The sequence below is a fragment of the Abramis brama genome, assembly GCF_963993115.1.
Source record: "Abramis brama genome assembly, chromosome: 14".
NCBI lineage: Eukaryota > Metazoa > Chordata > Actinopteri > Cypriniformes > Leuciscidae > Abramis > Abramis brama.
In genome coordinates, this window is record NC_139976.1 from 34814461 (window position 1) to 34829618 (window position 15158).

Sequence of the window (15158 nt, forward strand, 5' to 3'; positions counted from 1 at the left end):
TATCAGGTTGGTATGCGGTTATCTCCATCATTAGACAATGATTCATCAGTAATGTTTTACTTGGGAACAGTATTTCAGTGGGCCTCATGCTCCAGTAAATAGGGTCTAGCCCCTAGTCATGACCCGCCAGTTGAGGACCACTCTTGTACAAGTGCAATTCTGACATCCATGGATCTCTTTCTCCAGATCGAGGAGGAGATGCTGACCCTGCAGAACGAGCGTTCGGAGCGTATCCGTTCCCTCCTGGAACGCCAGGCGTCCGAAATCGAGGCCTTCGACTCTGAGAGCCTCCGCTTGGGATTCAGTAGCCTGGCCTTGACGGGCATCCCCTCCGAGGCTCATCCCAAGCAGGGCTACCCGTCTAGCCAGACCCCCCGTCCGTCCGGCCACTGGAGTCACGGCGGGGCGCCGCATCCCCACTCCCGCAGGGGTCCGAGCCGAGCCGAATCCTCTTCCTCGTCGTCCGTCTCCCACGCCTTGGGATTACCGCGAGACGGGCCTTTGCACCACTCCTCCCGGTCCTCGTCTTCATCTTCGTCCTCCTCCTCGTCCTCCCATCACAACCGGCACCACCTTCCCCAGCACTACCATCACCAGAGCACGCCACAGCTGTACAGGGAGAGAGAGAGGGATAGAGAGAGGGAGCGGGAGAAAGAGAAGGAGTGGGGCGGAGGGAGCAGGGGGGATCTCGCACACCCCCACGTCTTCTCCCACCACCTTCCCTCCCGCTCCTCCTCCCAGTCCCTCGCTCTCCTCCCTCCTCCTCCTCCCGCACCGCCTTCCATCACACTGTCGTCCTCCGCCGCCCAGTCGTCGTCGGTTTCTCAAGGAGTCTACGGAGGAGGTGGTGGAGGCGGAGGGCTGGTGGTTCGGGGTCCCAGCCTGATGGCGTTGAGGAACAGCCCGCAGCCCCTGCGCAGAACCGCATCTGGCGGAGGCCCAGGAGGGTCTGGTGGTGGAGAAGGAGTCCTCAGCCGTAGTACCTCGGTCACCTCGCACATCTCCAACGGATCCCACCTCTCCTACTCTTAAGGGAACGGAGTAAGGAGGTCGGGCTTGCTTTATTGAATTCCTCCAAGCCATTACAATACGAGTGAGAGCACATTTTACTTGTCCTATTGGTTTTGTTTTCCCTGCTCGTTGTTGTTTTGGGGTTTTTTTGTAAAAAAAAGAATAAGGGGAAACTGGCTTGGAAAATCACCACTGCCTTCTAGACATCTTTAAGGGATGTTGTGCGACTTCTTTAGTGTGATGGGGAGAATTTGTACATGCACACACACTACAGTACGAACACAGAATGTTTATAAAGTTCTATGTCAGTCAGACTTTATGAATACATTTACATCTATGGGAGTTGCTCCAGTGCATGAGATTAATGTAGTAAATACATTTGTATTCATATGTTATCCAGTCACATTTGAGATGTAAAGGTGCGGTCACGTTAGCGAAGTTTTAAGGGAAATTTCACGGATAAAAAAAGGGTTGATGTCTGTTGTCAATAGCGTTACGATGTATGAAGCACTGCTCACACAGAAGTCACTTTCAAACTAAGCAGCTTTCTGTTGGTCAGCACTACGTGTGGAACTTTGTCGCCTTACTCTTTTTTTTTTGCTTTATGCGAAACTCCTTAATGCGCAGATTCCTATTAAAACGACTGGATTTTCGCCTGTGAAATTTCGCCTTGCAATGGTAAATGTGACCGCACCTACCTTTACAAAATTGGCTGCATCCAAAATTGCATACTTCCCTAATATATTAGGTGAAAAACAGAACGTGGCCGTAGTAGTATGTCCGAATTCACAATATTCATAAAACAGTACGACGTCCGGCGAGATTATGAAGTGCACATATGATGGACACTTTACTATCCCATGAGGCCACGGGAGAGGATTTGGGAATGGCAGTGAACGGACGCAACTGATGCTGGTAGGTCACATGACAAATGTAGTACTTCCGGATAACATTCATAAAAAAAAATGTATTACTTATTCAAGTAATGTAAGGTTAATGTAAGTTACTTATTCAAAAGGCGAACCTACTTGGAGTGTATGCAGTTTTGGATGCAGCCATGGACTTTTTGAGTAATTCTCCCACCAATTGGATCTTTTAATGTGTATATATAAATATATATATATAAATATATAGTATCTAAAGTGTTGAAGCATTGTGTCCACAGTTTTCTATAGTAATTATGACTATTGCCATTTTGATAAAAAAAAAAACCATATGAACAGAATAGACCTAACATTTAATTGTAGAAATTGGATCTGGAGTGGATGGCGTAACTCATGATACCATGTTTGATGTCACCATGTTTGATGTCATCATGACAACATTTTTAAAATTTCTCAAAGCATCTGGTTGTACTTTTTAAAAGCAAGAAAATGTGCTTAATCTGGTCTAGTGTGTTAACAATGGTTTATAGTCATTTTGAGTGTGTGCATTCGCTGAATGGGATGCGGTCTGGTAATATTGCCACTTTTGTACACAAACACACCAAAAAAGAAATGATTTAAAGGAAGATCTGGCTTATTCACTTGGGTAAGCATCCTTTAATTCATATCCTAGACAATAAAAACAGACTTGATTAAATTACAACGAGTTACAATCACTAATCTTTTGGAAAGAACTGAATCATTGTGTATTATTTTGAATGTTGAGAGGTTGGGTGCATTTATTGAAACTCTCCAGAGACAGGCAGGTGCAGTAAGTCGTCATATGATGGAAAACACTTTACTACAATGAAGATGTGAAGAACTTTGGGGGAAATGTTGCGGCTGCTATAGCTGTGTTTCTGTCTAGATTTAAGCTGAGTGTGTGTGTGTGTGTGCGTGCGTGCGTGCTTGTGTGTGTATAAAATGTGTTGCAGTGTTCTCTGATCTTGGGACGGGTGGGATACTGCAAAGTGTGTTTGACATTGAAGAGAGCATTCAACAGATACTCAGCTGTGCATCGCCAAGGCTGTGTTTTCACAGATGCATTCAGAGATATCCAAGAAGAACACAAGTGGAACTTGATGAACTCCAAAATCAAACGAGAAACACCAGCTCTGATATCTCTCTCTGTATAACCTACTACTTTATGCTTGGTTTAAAGTAAAACAGTGCATGCAGAACTTCTAATGTATTGAGGATGTCAGATATAGTGTTTGGAGGGCCAATGAGATTGTACCATTGAATGGACTGACTTGTTTGTGAGATATGGTGTGATGTTACTTCATGATTTTAGGACAGTGATCCCATTATAATGTTGAATGTTATAGCTTATATTGCAAAAGCAAGTCCACGGGCAGGTCAAACTAGTCTGGATCCATGTACGGTGGTAAAGGAGGCTCTCCTAGTTAGTCTGGAGTGAATTGTAGAGATAGACTCTATCTGTCTATCATCTGTGTATGTATGTGTTGGCTGTGAAACAGGTTGTTGGGTCAAAGTGGAGGTTTTTCTGAGAGGACATTTCTTGAAAAATTCATTTCTGAAATCAAGCCGTTTCTGGCTTGAAGGGAGAAAACACGTGGAAAAAAAATAAACGCAAAACAATTTAAATGACAATAAATTGATATTAACGTGGATTTGTCTCGTTTTGATTTTGTTCTTTACACATTTTGTTCAGTATAGAAAAAATATAATCATTCCTAAATTATTCGGAGGTATTACATTTAGAAACATCTAATCGTCACTATATCCGACATTGATGTCTGGCATCAATAACAAATCCGTGAAAAATCCTCTACGTCATTGCGACGTGCCCTTTAAGACGCGCTCGAGCTTACTGCGTTTTCATTCAATCATTTATTTAATTTGAAGAGACTGACACAAAGTACGATTTTATAAATATAAATAAAATAAAATGATGTAGCCTACATTCATGTAAAAAAAATGGATATGGAATTAATATTAATAGCTACACACATCCTCTTTGGGTTTGTAAGGTTATAAAAACCAAACAGTATCTTTAACCAACAAAGAAAAAACTGCAAAGCAAATAATCTGATAACGTGTTTACATTTTTTTTTTAAATATATATATATATAAATGAACGCAGTGCAGATTCATTTCTAGAGGTCATTTTGTTTCGGTCAACAGACTGTGGTCATGTGACGCCAACAGCGCGATGCTGTTCCTGTATTTCTGTCGGCTCATTTTCCGAGAGGAAGGAGGAAAGCGACGGAAATAGGAGGGGGAGAGAGCCATCCATCCCTTTAAGAACAACTGGGACATAGCGGAGAGAGGAAAAGGAGAGGAGGGGGTAGAAGAAAGAGGAATTAAAAAAGAAAAGGAAGAAAGAGACAGGGGTGGGAGGGAGAGAGAGAGAGTGCGCGCGATAAAAAAAGAAAGATGACATCCTGTGAATTGAAGCGCCGAGGTGGAGCGGCGGGCTGCGGCCGGGCTCGAGTGTTATTCGTCCGGGTCACGGCTTGAATCCTACAGCGAGGCTTCGACAAACACCCGATTGGCCTGTCGGGGGGATCGAGGAAAAAAACACTGATTTATACATAGCAACCTTTAAGTTTGACTATTTAAAATGCGTCAAGCGCATGACGTATAACCGTTTATTTAACGTTTAAATGCCTCAACTGCTGTTTTATAATGCATGTTGTAAGAGTGTAGGAATAACATTATTGGTTTCGGATTTTAAGTCATGCAAATGAATAAATAGCACGTTGTTGTAATGTCTCGGGTTAAACTTGGATAGGAGCAAATTAAACACTAAATAGTGTGCATTATTGCCTGTTAATCTAAGGCTGTTAATTAAATATGTAATTGGGGGAGTAGTTTAAAAACACATTTAAACACTATTTGCAAACTACAGACGATTGAAAGCATGTCAGTTGTGCGCTATTAATCTTGACGATTGTGTAGTTGATTATAATATCCATCGCTGTGGAACAAAATGGATGCCGCGTGGAGCAATTTTCTCTTCCAGGTGAGATTTAACACGGTTTGTGTGTGTGTGTGTGTATAAATAAATGTAAACTGATGTGAAATTCATGCTATTACAAAGTTGTAACCACGTTACTACAATAAAATTGCGAGGAGGTTCACTTCAGTGATACCTATTACCTACCTACACTGAAGTTTTAAATTCAAACTTAGTACTTTGTGATTGTTCTTTCCCAGACCACACCTTCCCAGACCCAAGTGGAGGGGACCCTCCAATCAGAACTTCTGCCAGTCCACACGACCTCGCCTCAAACCCCGCCCAACGAGCAGATAGCTCCGCCTCCATCGACAGTGGACACTGCTGCTCTCAATGAGGACCCTGTACCTGGTGGGTGAGAGGGAGGGAGGATTGGAGAAGAGTGAGGAAGCTGGCTGGGAGGGGTTGGAGGTTTTCTGTGGTTGCTCCATGTTCCTCTGTGATCACATAGAGCAGTGCAGTAGAACGGCTGTCTGGAATATAGTCACGTTAACTTCAGCGAAGGCCCTACATTTTTAAGATCCTACCTCTAGAAATGGGAACACGGTCATAAAAAAACCTGCAAATGGGGGTGGGGGGAACTGATGGAAATTGGTATAGAGGTACGAATTTTGATTTCAACAAAATTCTTGGAAAGTCATTGGTCAGAAAGTGTATTTGTAAAGGTGTGGTCACATATATATATATATATATGCACACAGTAGCCGACATTTGAAGTGGATCAAAACCTTTATACATTTTGAACAATACCTGTTCTTGTCTTAGGACAACTTTGATTAACTTTTTTGATCCACTTCAAATGTTTCGCTGGCAAAATCCAGTCATTTCAGTAGGAATCCGTGCGAACAGGAATTTCTCATTAGGGTGAAATATGTCCACATGCAGATTTCGCAATGAATGTGCCGCTTTGACCAACAAAAAAGCTGCTTTTAAAAAAAACAGAAAAAACGGACTTTCTTTGAGAGTTGTGCTTAATACATCACTACACTATCAACACTAGACCTTTTTAGCCTGTGAAATGTTGCCAAAATTCTTGGGAAGTCATAGGTCAAAAAGTGTGTCTGTAAAGGTTTGGTCACATATATTGTTTTTTAATGAATTTTCACAGGCAAAATCAAGTCGTTTCAGTAGGAATCCTCTCAATCGAGAATTTCGCTTGAGGGAGAAAGATTTCCCCATGTAGATTTTCCAACTGGTTCAAGTTGGTCTTGCAGAATTGCCGCATGGACCAACAGAAAGCTACTTAGTTTGTAAGTGACGCAATTTTTGCAGGCAAAATCCAGTCATTTAAACAGGGATCCAATCCGCCTGGGAAAGATTTCACCGAGCAGAGTTCAAGTTGGACATGCAAATTCATAGGTCAAAAAGTTCTGTGCGTCATACATCGCTACACTATTGACAATAGATAATGAACCTTTTCTGCCCTAAAGTCGTAGGTCAAAAAGTGTGTTTGTAAAGGTGCGTCACATCCAGTCAGTTCAGTAGGAATCCGTGCGATCAGGAATATTTCCACATGCAGATTTCGCAATTGGTTCAAGTTGGTCACACTAATTTAATTTGCAGCTTTGACCAACAGAAAGCTGCTTGGTTTTTTAAAACTTCTGTGTGAGATGTACTTCATGAATCGATGTATTATTGACAATAGACAATGTACCTTTTTTTTTTTTACCTTAACTGTCTTAATACTGATTAGTAACACTATTTTTTGACTTTCCATCCCATCAGTGAAGCCAGTGTCCAGGACGGCCCGTGCGGCTCATATCTGCTCAATTTGCAGCAAGCAGTTCAAGAACAGCTACAACCTGCGGCGTCATCAGTCCGTCCACACTGGCATCCGCATGAAGGGGGGCTCCCAGAGCCAGGAGACCGTGGCCAAAGAGAGTGCAGAAAGACACACAGTCCCCCTCTCTCTCCTTCACCTCTCCATACCCCAACAGCAAACCCAAACGCTGTCCCCTAATGCCGTGCTGCCCCTTCCCCACACACAAATCCTGGTCACTCAAGATGGAAACAATGTTACCATGGAGAGCATGGCTTCCACTGTGACCGCCCTCCCTCCTCCGGCTGCTGTTGTCATGACAACAGGGGAGCCTGTACAGGTGGGCATGTGTGTGTGTGTGTGTGTGTGTTCTCAGATACTGCATTCAGTGGCATACATTAAATCACATAATGTTGTGACCAATTTAATATACAGTTGTTTAAGCTAAACTTTTCCAAGGCTTTGTTATACTTGGTCGCACAAACCTTTGCAGACTATGTTTTTATAATTCCCATGGTCAGGGAAAACAAAAGGTTTTATTAAGCTCAGAGTCTTATTGGAGTTATCTGCACACTAATAAATATAATAATTAAATTATAAAAATTCAAAAGCTTGGTAGCTGACATATAAACAGAAATATGCTATGTTAGATATAGAAAGAGGAATTATGATTACTTCTCTTTTGATTTGTAACATTTGATATATTTCTTGATTTATTTTTGCTTAAGGCAAAAAAATTATGAATATTATGTTAATTTTTTAGGTAACATCCCAATTACTCAAAAAGAGAATTTATTTAAATTAATTGTATTTTGCGTAATAAAATGTCACACTGTCATTTATATGTTAGAGTGATTTACAGTACACTCACAGTGCAGCGCTTCAAAATAAAAGTTACTGTTTGTAAAAATGTAAAAATTAAGATGTAAATATTGGTACCATATTATTACAGTAATATAAAATTACTTTTAATACTTACATTTTTATTTTACAGTACAATAGTATGACCTATCAATCAAACAACAGAAAGCATGTTGTAGATTATGCAAATTTTGATCATGTTGATAATTTAGAGGTAAAGTAATATTGTTTCTTGCTGTTTCTTTGTAATCATTAAATACAAATATTAAACAAAGAAATATAATAACACTATTGTACTGTAGAATAAATTAGGTATTAAAAGTAATTTTATTTTACTGTAAAATTACTGTAGCAATATTTACGTCTTCATTTTTGCAAACGGTAACCCATCAAACTTTTATTTTGACGTGTTGCCTCTGTCGGTTTCAGAGTGAAGCGCTGCACTGTGTACTGTAGTAGATCACTCATGAAATCAGCATCTTTACTGCTCATAAAGGTAAATGCCCCTGAAAATCAGATCCAGGTGATAAGAATTAATTTCTGACATAGCCAGTATTATATTACTGTTCATGTTTGCTGGTTGTATACATATGGTGGAAAAAACAACACTAAACGAACCAGTAACTACACTGACTGTGTGTCTATGTGGTTCAAAACTGTACATAAGCTAAGCAAGTTTTTTGTGATATTTGATACCTCAGGCTTTTATGGCTCATATCTTGCCCTGTCAGGAGAATATGGAGTTCACACTAGAGAAGGAAAAACACCTCAATTTTATTCAGAGGCTCAAACCGAGCAAAAATATGCAATTTGTGCAGATGCTGATATTGATGTGGCCAAAAGGATGATGCGATTTGATAGCTTGTTTTGTAAATCAGTGAGATCTTAATAACAGTATAGCAGATTACTTGCATAAAAGCCTATCAGTTTCCACTGTATATCCTCTGAATAATATGCCTTAGAGCTTTGATCATAAAACTATGCATTTAAATATCATCTTACAAATTATTATTGTGGGGCAAAACATTTAATACAATAATACAATGATGACCGAAAGATGATCAAATAAATGTTCCTCAAAAGCCTGATGGATCATATTTGATACTCACATTTTAATATGATATTTCATGTAAAAAAAGAAAAGAAAAAAGATGCATGGATAATCTATTAAACCAAAGTTGTTTGATACATTTTGGTTGCATTTGAAGAGAGAACGTGGGTGAACTACCCATATCACTTAATGATATCAGCGTCTTAACTGTAAATGAGCTGAGCCAGTCTGAGACGCTTAAACACGTTTAAATGACATGCTTCACCTGTAGTGCATAGGTTTATTTGATTAAATCGCAGCCAGCGTGATTTGACAGGTGGACTATTTGGATGTTCTAGCTGTGCAGTTCCACTTCAGACAGTTGAATGATCTTGTCATTTCCCTACTCCCCCTTAGAGGCAAGTAAACCAGAACCCCAACCCTGTGCGTAAAAACCACGCGTGTGAGACCTGTGGGAAAGCCTTCAGGGATGTGTACCACCTGAACAGACACAGGCTCTCCCACTCGGACGAGAAGCCATTTTCCTGCCCGATCTGCCAGCAGCGCTTCAAGCGGAAGGACCGCATGAGCCATCATGTCAGATCCCACCAGGGAGGCGTGGAGAAGCCCTACGTGTGCCCGCACTGTGCTAAAGCTTTCTCACGGTAGGACACGCCTCTGATGTTGTGTCAGGTGCACTCTGACCAATGAGAGGACAGTTTACTCAAACATGGTTTCGAAATGTTGCCTTGTGAAAGCGAAGCGAACCGAACCAAGGAGAAATTGGGCATTTTAATACCCGTTTCGAAACTAGGGTTGGGAATCGAAAATACTGTTTTAGTGTGCGATACTGAACTGAGTTCTTTCGCGTCTTTTTGCACTTGAACAAACAAATATACAAAAATATGTCAAAATATCCTCGTAAACAGTCGGTTATTTCTTCAGTGAACGTAAACGGTTGATAAAGAAAACGCATGTTACAGTATATTGGATCTGTGCAGCTCTTAAAGTGACAGCAGCATACATTTTCCTGCTACCATCTCTATAATATCATTAATCAAACGACAAAAGACTGAATAATTCTTGACTGAATAACTTTTGAAACTATATTTGTAATGTAAAAATAAGTGCAGTGTTATTTTACATTTGATTTGTTTCTGCACTTGAATATCTGTGAATGAATAGACTTAGAATAAATGTGAATATCTATGGTTTTTTTTAACCTTATTGGAATCAAAATTAGGAATCTATAAGAATCAGAATCGATTTACAGAATTGGAAACGTTAAAATTCAAGCGGTACCCAACCCTATTCAGAACTAATTAAACAGCCTACTGTTCTGAAGATGCCCTCAGATTATGCTTAGAGCGTTTAGCTTCTACAAAAAACATTTGACTATGAATGAAATGTTTCTCACTCATTCTCACAGGCCTGATCATCTCAACAGTCATGTCAGACAGGTCCATTCTTCAGAACGACCCTTCAAATGTCCGGTATGGAAGTTTGTTTTGTGTTCTGATGCTGTTTTTAATTTACACTGAAAAAAAGTCGTGTCTTGATTTTAATGCATTACTGAGGTAAAAAAGGTTGAGATATGTATTATTAGTTGTTTTCATTTATACGAGCTAAATATTGAAGTCATTTTATATATATATATATATAAGTTTTAATAATATTATAACAATATAATAATATTTTCTGAAAAAATATACAAACATTTTGGTGTATTTTTTTTACTTATTTGTGTGAATATTTTTTTCTAAATGAAATATAAATGGTGCAGACCTGTGAATCGAGCTTTGCCACACGGGACCGACTGCGCGCTCACATGATCAGACATGAAGAGAAGGTTCCGTGTCACATCTGTGGCAAACTGCTGTCTGCTGCCTACATCACGGATCACATGAGGGTGCACAACCAATCACAGCATCACTCCTGCCACCTCTGCAACCGCAGTGAGTATCTATCTATCTATCTATCTATCTATCTATCTATCTATCTATCTATCTATCTATCTATCTATCGCTCTCTGTCTATCTATCGCTCTCTGTCTATCTATCGCGCTCTGTCTATCTATCGCTCTGTCTATCTATCGCTCTCTGTCTATCTATCGCTCTCTGTCTATCTATCGCTCTCTGTCTATCTATCGCTCTCTGTCTATCTATCTATCTATATATCTATCGCTCTCTATCTATCTATCTATCTATCTATCTATCTATCGCTCTCTGTCTATCTATCGCTCTCTCTGTCTATATCTATCTATCTATCTATCGCTCTCTGTCTGTCTATCTATCGCTCTCTGTCTGTCTATCTATCTGTCTGTCCGTCTGTCTGTCTATGAGTGAAGTCTTTGTAATTTCATGCTCAGTTTGTTATAACATTGTATTTCAACAAACCTCACTAATTGCATAAACAAAAAATTACATAATCGGCTTGTCTGTTGTAATCATCATTAGCGAGTCATCAGCTAATGAAATGCGCTTCACCTCTGGAACGTTTGCGCCGTCAGGTTTCACCACGCTGACGTACCTGCGGGTTCACGCTCAGAAGCACCACGGTCAGGAGTGGAAGGAGAGCGGAGGAGGCTTCGGCACCACAGGCTCTGGAGGCGTCCTGGTGTGTCAGCTCTGCGGTGTGCACTGCAAGACCCCCACACAGCTGCAAGGCCACATGGGTACCCACAACTCCCCCGTGAGCGACCCCGGCCCCATCACCACCACCACCACCACCACCACCAGCGATGCGGTGCCGGGGAGCACGGTCACCCTGTGCAACATGGTCTCGGCACCCACGATGTTTGTGAGCGGAAACACGGTAGTGGATCTGCTGGTGACCGACTGCTCCAGCATCATCCCGCAACCTCAAAGCTAGCAGAGCAGGCCTGTAGCGCACACACGCTAGTGCTCACACATACAACACACAGCTAAAAAAAAAGTAGCTACTACACGTGTGACTCAAAACAGCCATTTATACAATTTATTACACTAAAGATCCACGAGAAGCAGAAACTGTGAAAAAAGGCATTCTGAGTGGGAGTCTTTCATGTTTCATGACATGCATTCACATACATGACAACTACTGTAGCATGAAACGTTTTGAAAGAACACCTCTCGATGCACATATTAAGACAGTCGCTTTACACTTATCCCTCGCAAAACCAGATTCATATGTACATTTTCTTGTCTTGCTGAGGTTGCAGGATGACTAGTATTTAGTCTTCCTAGGCTGTCTTGGCTTAACAAGAAGGATCAGGGCATAAAGGTGGGAAAAGAGACTTAGAGGGCAGTATTTTTACTTTAAAGCGGAAGTTCGTCCATTTACTCACTTTTATTCACATTTCGTATGACTTTCTGTCACAAAATGGAGCTTTTCTTGTCCTCCTCGAAGCTTTGGAGGCTGTTGATTTTCATTGCATGGAAGAGAGCAGCTCAGACATTCTGCTAAATTTCTTCTTTTATGTTCTACGGAAAAAGGAAGTCATATGGGTGAGTAAATGTCGGGTGAACGATCACCATGGCCACATCGCGCTGGTTTCTCTTTCGTTGTCGTCTTCTCTCCCTTTCAATTTGTCTGTTTTCATCGCTGCAGGACTCTGATGATACTGTGATTGATTGTGTATTGCTACTGTATTTCTTCTGCCTGTAATATGATTTCCTATTTGTCTGCCAGATGTCCACCGCCATAAACTGGTCTCAAGATCCATTCACAAGTCATAATGGTTCTGGTGACTCTGAAAGACAAAAAAGCAGAAGCAAGAGCTGAAAGGTGAAAACGAGAGGTTGCATGAGATGAAAGAGGAAGTAGTTGCGTCCGGCAAAGGCAAACACGATGGCAGATGGCAGGTTATATTTCACTCCAAAATCAAGAGAACGAGAAAAGAAATAGTCTGTTTTTAAATCCATTCAAATATTTGTCGTTGTGGCATTATTTGCATGAAAGTACTTCACCCAATTCTCTTTACCATAATTTGAAAACAAAACAATGATACATTATTACATTTGTAAAGTATTTCTACCATTCAAAAGTTTGGGGTCGGAAATATTTCTTAATGTTTTTGAAAGAAGTCTCTTCTGCTCACCATTTATTTGATCAAAAATACAGTAAGAACAGTATATTTGTGAAATAATATTACAATTTAAAATAACTCTTTTCTATGTGGATATATTGTAAAATGTAATTTATTCATGTGATGCAAAGCTGAATTTTCAGCATCATTACTCCAGTCTTCAGTGTCACATGATCCTTCAGAAATCAGTATAATATGATGATTTGATGCTGATTATCAATGTTGAAAACAGTTTTTTTTAGGATTCTTTGAACAGAAAGTTCAAAAGAAGTGGTTTTTTTTTTTAATAGACATATTTTGTAACTTAAATGTCTTTACTGTCACCTTTTGATCAATTTAATGCATCCTTTCTGAATAAGTGTTAATTTCTCTAAAAAATTCTTACTGATCCCAAACATTTGAATGGTAGTGTACATCATGGCTTTTGCACTGCACTGCCTTTAATTTATGCTGATTAAAAATTGTACAAAACAAACAACTTTTTTTTTTTAAATAATGTGCATTACTAATAATATAAAAAGTTCAATAAAATAATGTCACAATGCCAAAATCACAACAGTCGACTAGTAGTAATAGTAGTCCTTTATTATTATTATTATTATTATTATTATTATTATTATTATTATTATTATTTTGGACATGAACTGGAGATTCACACATCCAGTCATATGTGTACGGTACTGGCCAAATAATTAAACTCTGTTTCTGTTTGTGTCTGTGTGACTTTGAATCTGTCACTGATTATCCAGACGACCATTACACTCGTTTAAACAACCGTACGAGACATCGAGCCTGGCCTGAGATGTGCCGACCGCTCATAAACCCATAGTAAAAACACCCAGATTTACCTAACTATTAGTTGCTAGCTTCTTTTACAGGACTGTCCTTAAATGGTTACATTTAGAATGTACAATTGTTGATGTTGTGTGAAACGTGATCAAACCTGAAATATTGTAGGATGCTTGTGTGAGTCTAATCATTTGGTCATGACTGTACTGTAGGGTTTTAAAATATCCACGTTTTCCTCCTCCGATTCTCCGTCTACAGGAGAACACGAACTATTGAAACTATGAATCCTCTGCCTGACTTTCCCTGTGTAATGAGGAGGTGCTGAACTAGGAACCTCAAAGAGAGGGAAGATAATAGGAAGAAGTGTTTAAAGGCTTTGCTGTTTTCCTTCAGATTTGTCCTGGTGTGTTTTTTCTGAGCCGCAGCCGTCAAATGAAAGAGTGCAGCTGTTACTGCTTCCATTGAGACTTTCAGCAAAAGGCTCTTTTGTAGAAGATTGTGTTTTTTTTTGTTTTTGTTTTTTTTTTTCTGTTATGAATGTGTGAATGGTGTGTTTAAAGAAGGGCTTAATCATGTACGCTCAAGGAAAACTGAACTTCACACACGCTCAAGGTTTAAAAACGACGGAGGAAAAAAAAAAAGACTCGTCTTGGTTCTTGGTTTTGTACTGGAGTGATTTGTTTGATCAGTTTAGTGTTGGTACTGTATACTGGTATATCTGGTTATTCATGAGCTTAATTTGAATATGAGATTTGTTCTTCCTGTCTAGAAACGTAGTTGTTATTATAAGCTTCAGATCATATTTAGGTTCTCTTTAATTTAGCATTAAGCTGAAATAATACCTCTAATCTCTGTACAGCTCTGGCAATGCATCTCAATGCCTTATTGTACTCTACCGCATTTAATTTGTCAAACACTACAACTATTTTAAATTATAGTCGACGATGAACCAGTAAAAAAGGAAAGTAAGATAATATTGGGATGTATTTATATTTATATTTTTATATTTCTCAGCAGTATGCATGTCTATAAACAGAGCAAAACAAAAATGTTGACGCTTACCATGATCATGGATATTATGTTATTATTTTGTAGATGATGTAGATCATGTTATCATTTTGTAATTTTGACTATTAAAAGGAAATGGAGTAATCATATCTCTGTGGGTCACGTGACTTATATTGTCAAGATTAGTGTGTGTGTGTGTGTGTGTGTGCACAGATCTGACCTTGACCTTCTCTTCCGCCCAATCATATTTGCCCATCTAAAATAATAATCCATATCAGTCTAAATGGGGTCACTGAGAAAGCAGGAGAAACGAGAACAAACACACGGAAGTGAATGAAGTCGGTGAACCGCACAGTGCTTTCTGATCTTCCTGAAGAGAGTCTTTGTCTTGGATGTTCTCTCTGTGTTGTAATTTATCTTGAGCACATCAATAATTCATGAAACGCTTTGGTGTGATCAGATGTGGTGAGCTTTAGACCTCCTGTTGGACGCTGGACTGTGGCCAGTCGGCTCTCAGGACTGCAGGTGTCAATATTTGTGCCCTTTCACTGTCCTCTCATTATACGTGTAAATTCAAAGCATTTACATCAACATGTGCGACCAAGCAGTAAATGACAGTGATTGTTACAGTGCTTACAACGCAGCATTGATATCCCTCAGACGTTACACCAAAAACCATAAACTCAGCCTGGACTAATTACTTTATTTGGGGTTTAAATGTTACAATG

General features: G+C 39.7%; 3 protein-coding genes across 4 annotated transcripts in view; 2 read left to right on the forward strand and 1 right to left on the reverse strand.

The window, feature by feature from the left end:
* Positions 1-1164, forward strand: part of taok2b (TAO kinase 2b) — a 28724-nt gene extending 27560 nt beyond the window's left edge. For both annotated transcript variants that reach the window (XM_084135981.1, XM_084135982.1), the window contains one exon: positions 187-1164. In XM_084135981.1, the coding sequence (XP_083992107.1) occupies positions 187-1032 (846 nt within the window). In that variant the 3' untranslated portion in view covers positions 1033-1164. The remainder of the gene's footprint in view (positions 1-186) is intronic.
* Positions 1-15158, reverse strand: part of LOC311096687 (integrin alpha-X-like) — a 569425-nt gene that overhangs the window by 265991 nt on the left and 288276 nt on the right. The window lies entirely within an intron of this gene.
* mazb (MYC-associated zinc finger protein b (purine-binding transcription factor)) lies at positions 4136-12269 on the forward strand. Its single transcript, XM_084136017.1, has 7 exons — positions 4136-4923; positions 5118-5268; positions 6643-7016; positions 8985-9232; positions 9997-10060; positions 10351-10522; positions 11077-12269. The coding sequence occupies exons 1-7, from the start codon at positions 4891-4893 to the stop codon at positions 11436-11438; spliced, it is 1404 nt and encodes a 467-aa protein (XP_083992143.1). The 5' UTR covers positions 4136-4890; the 3' UTR covers positions 11439-12269.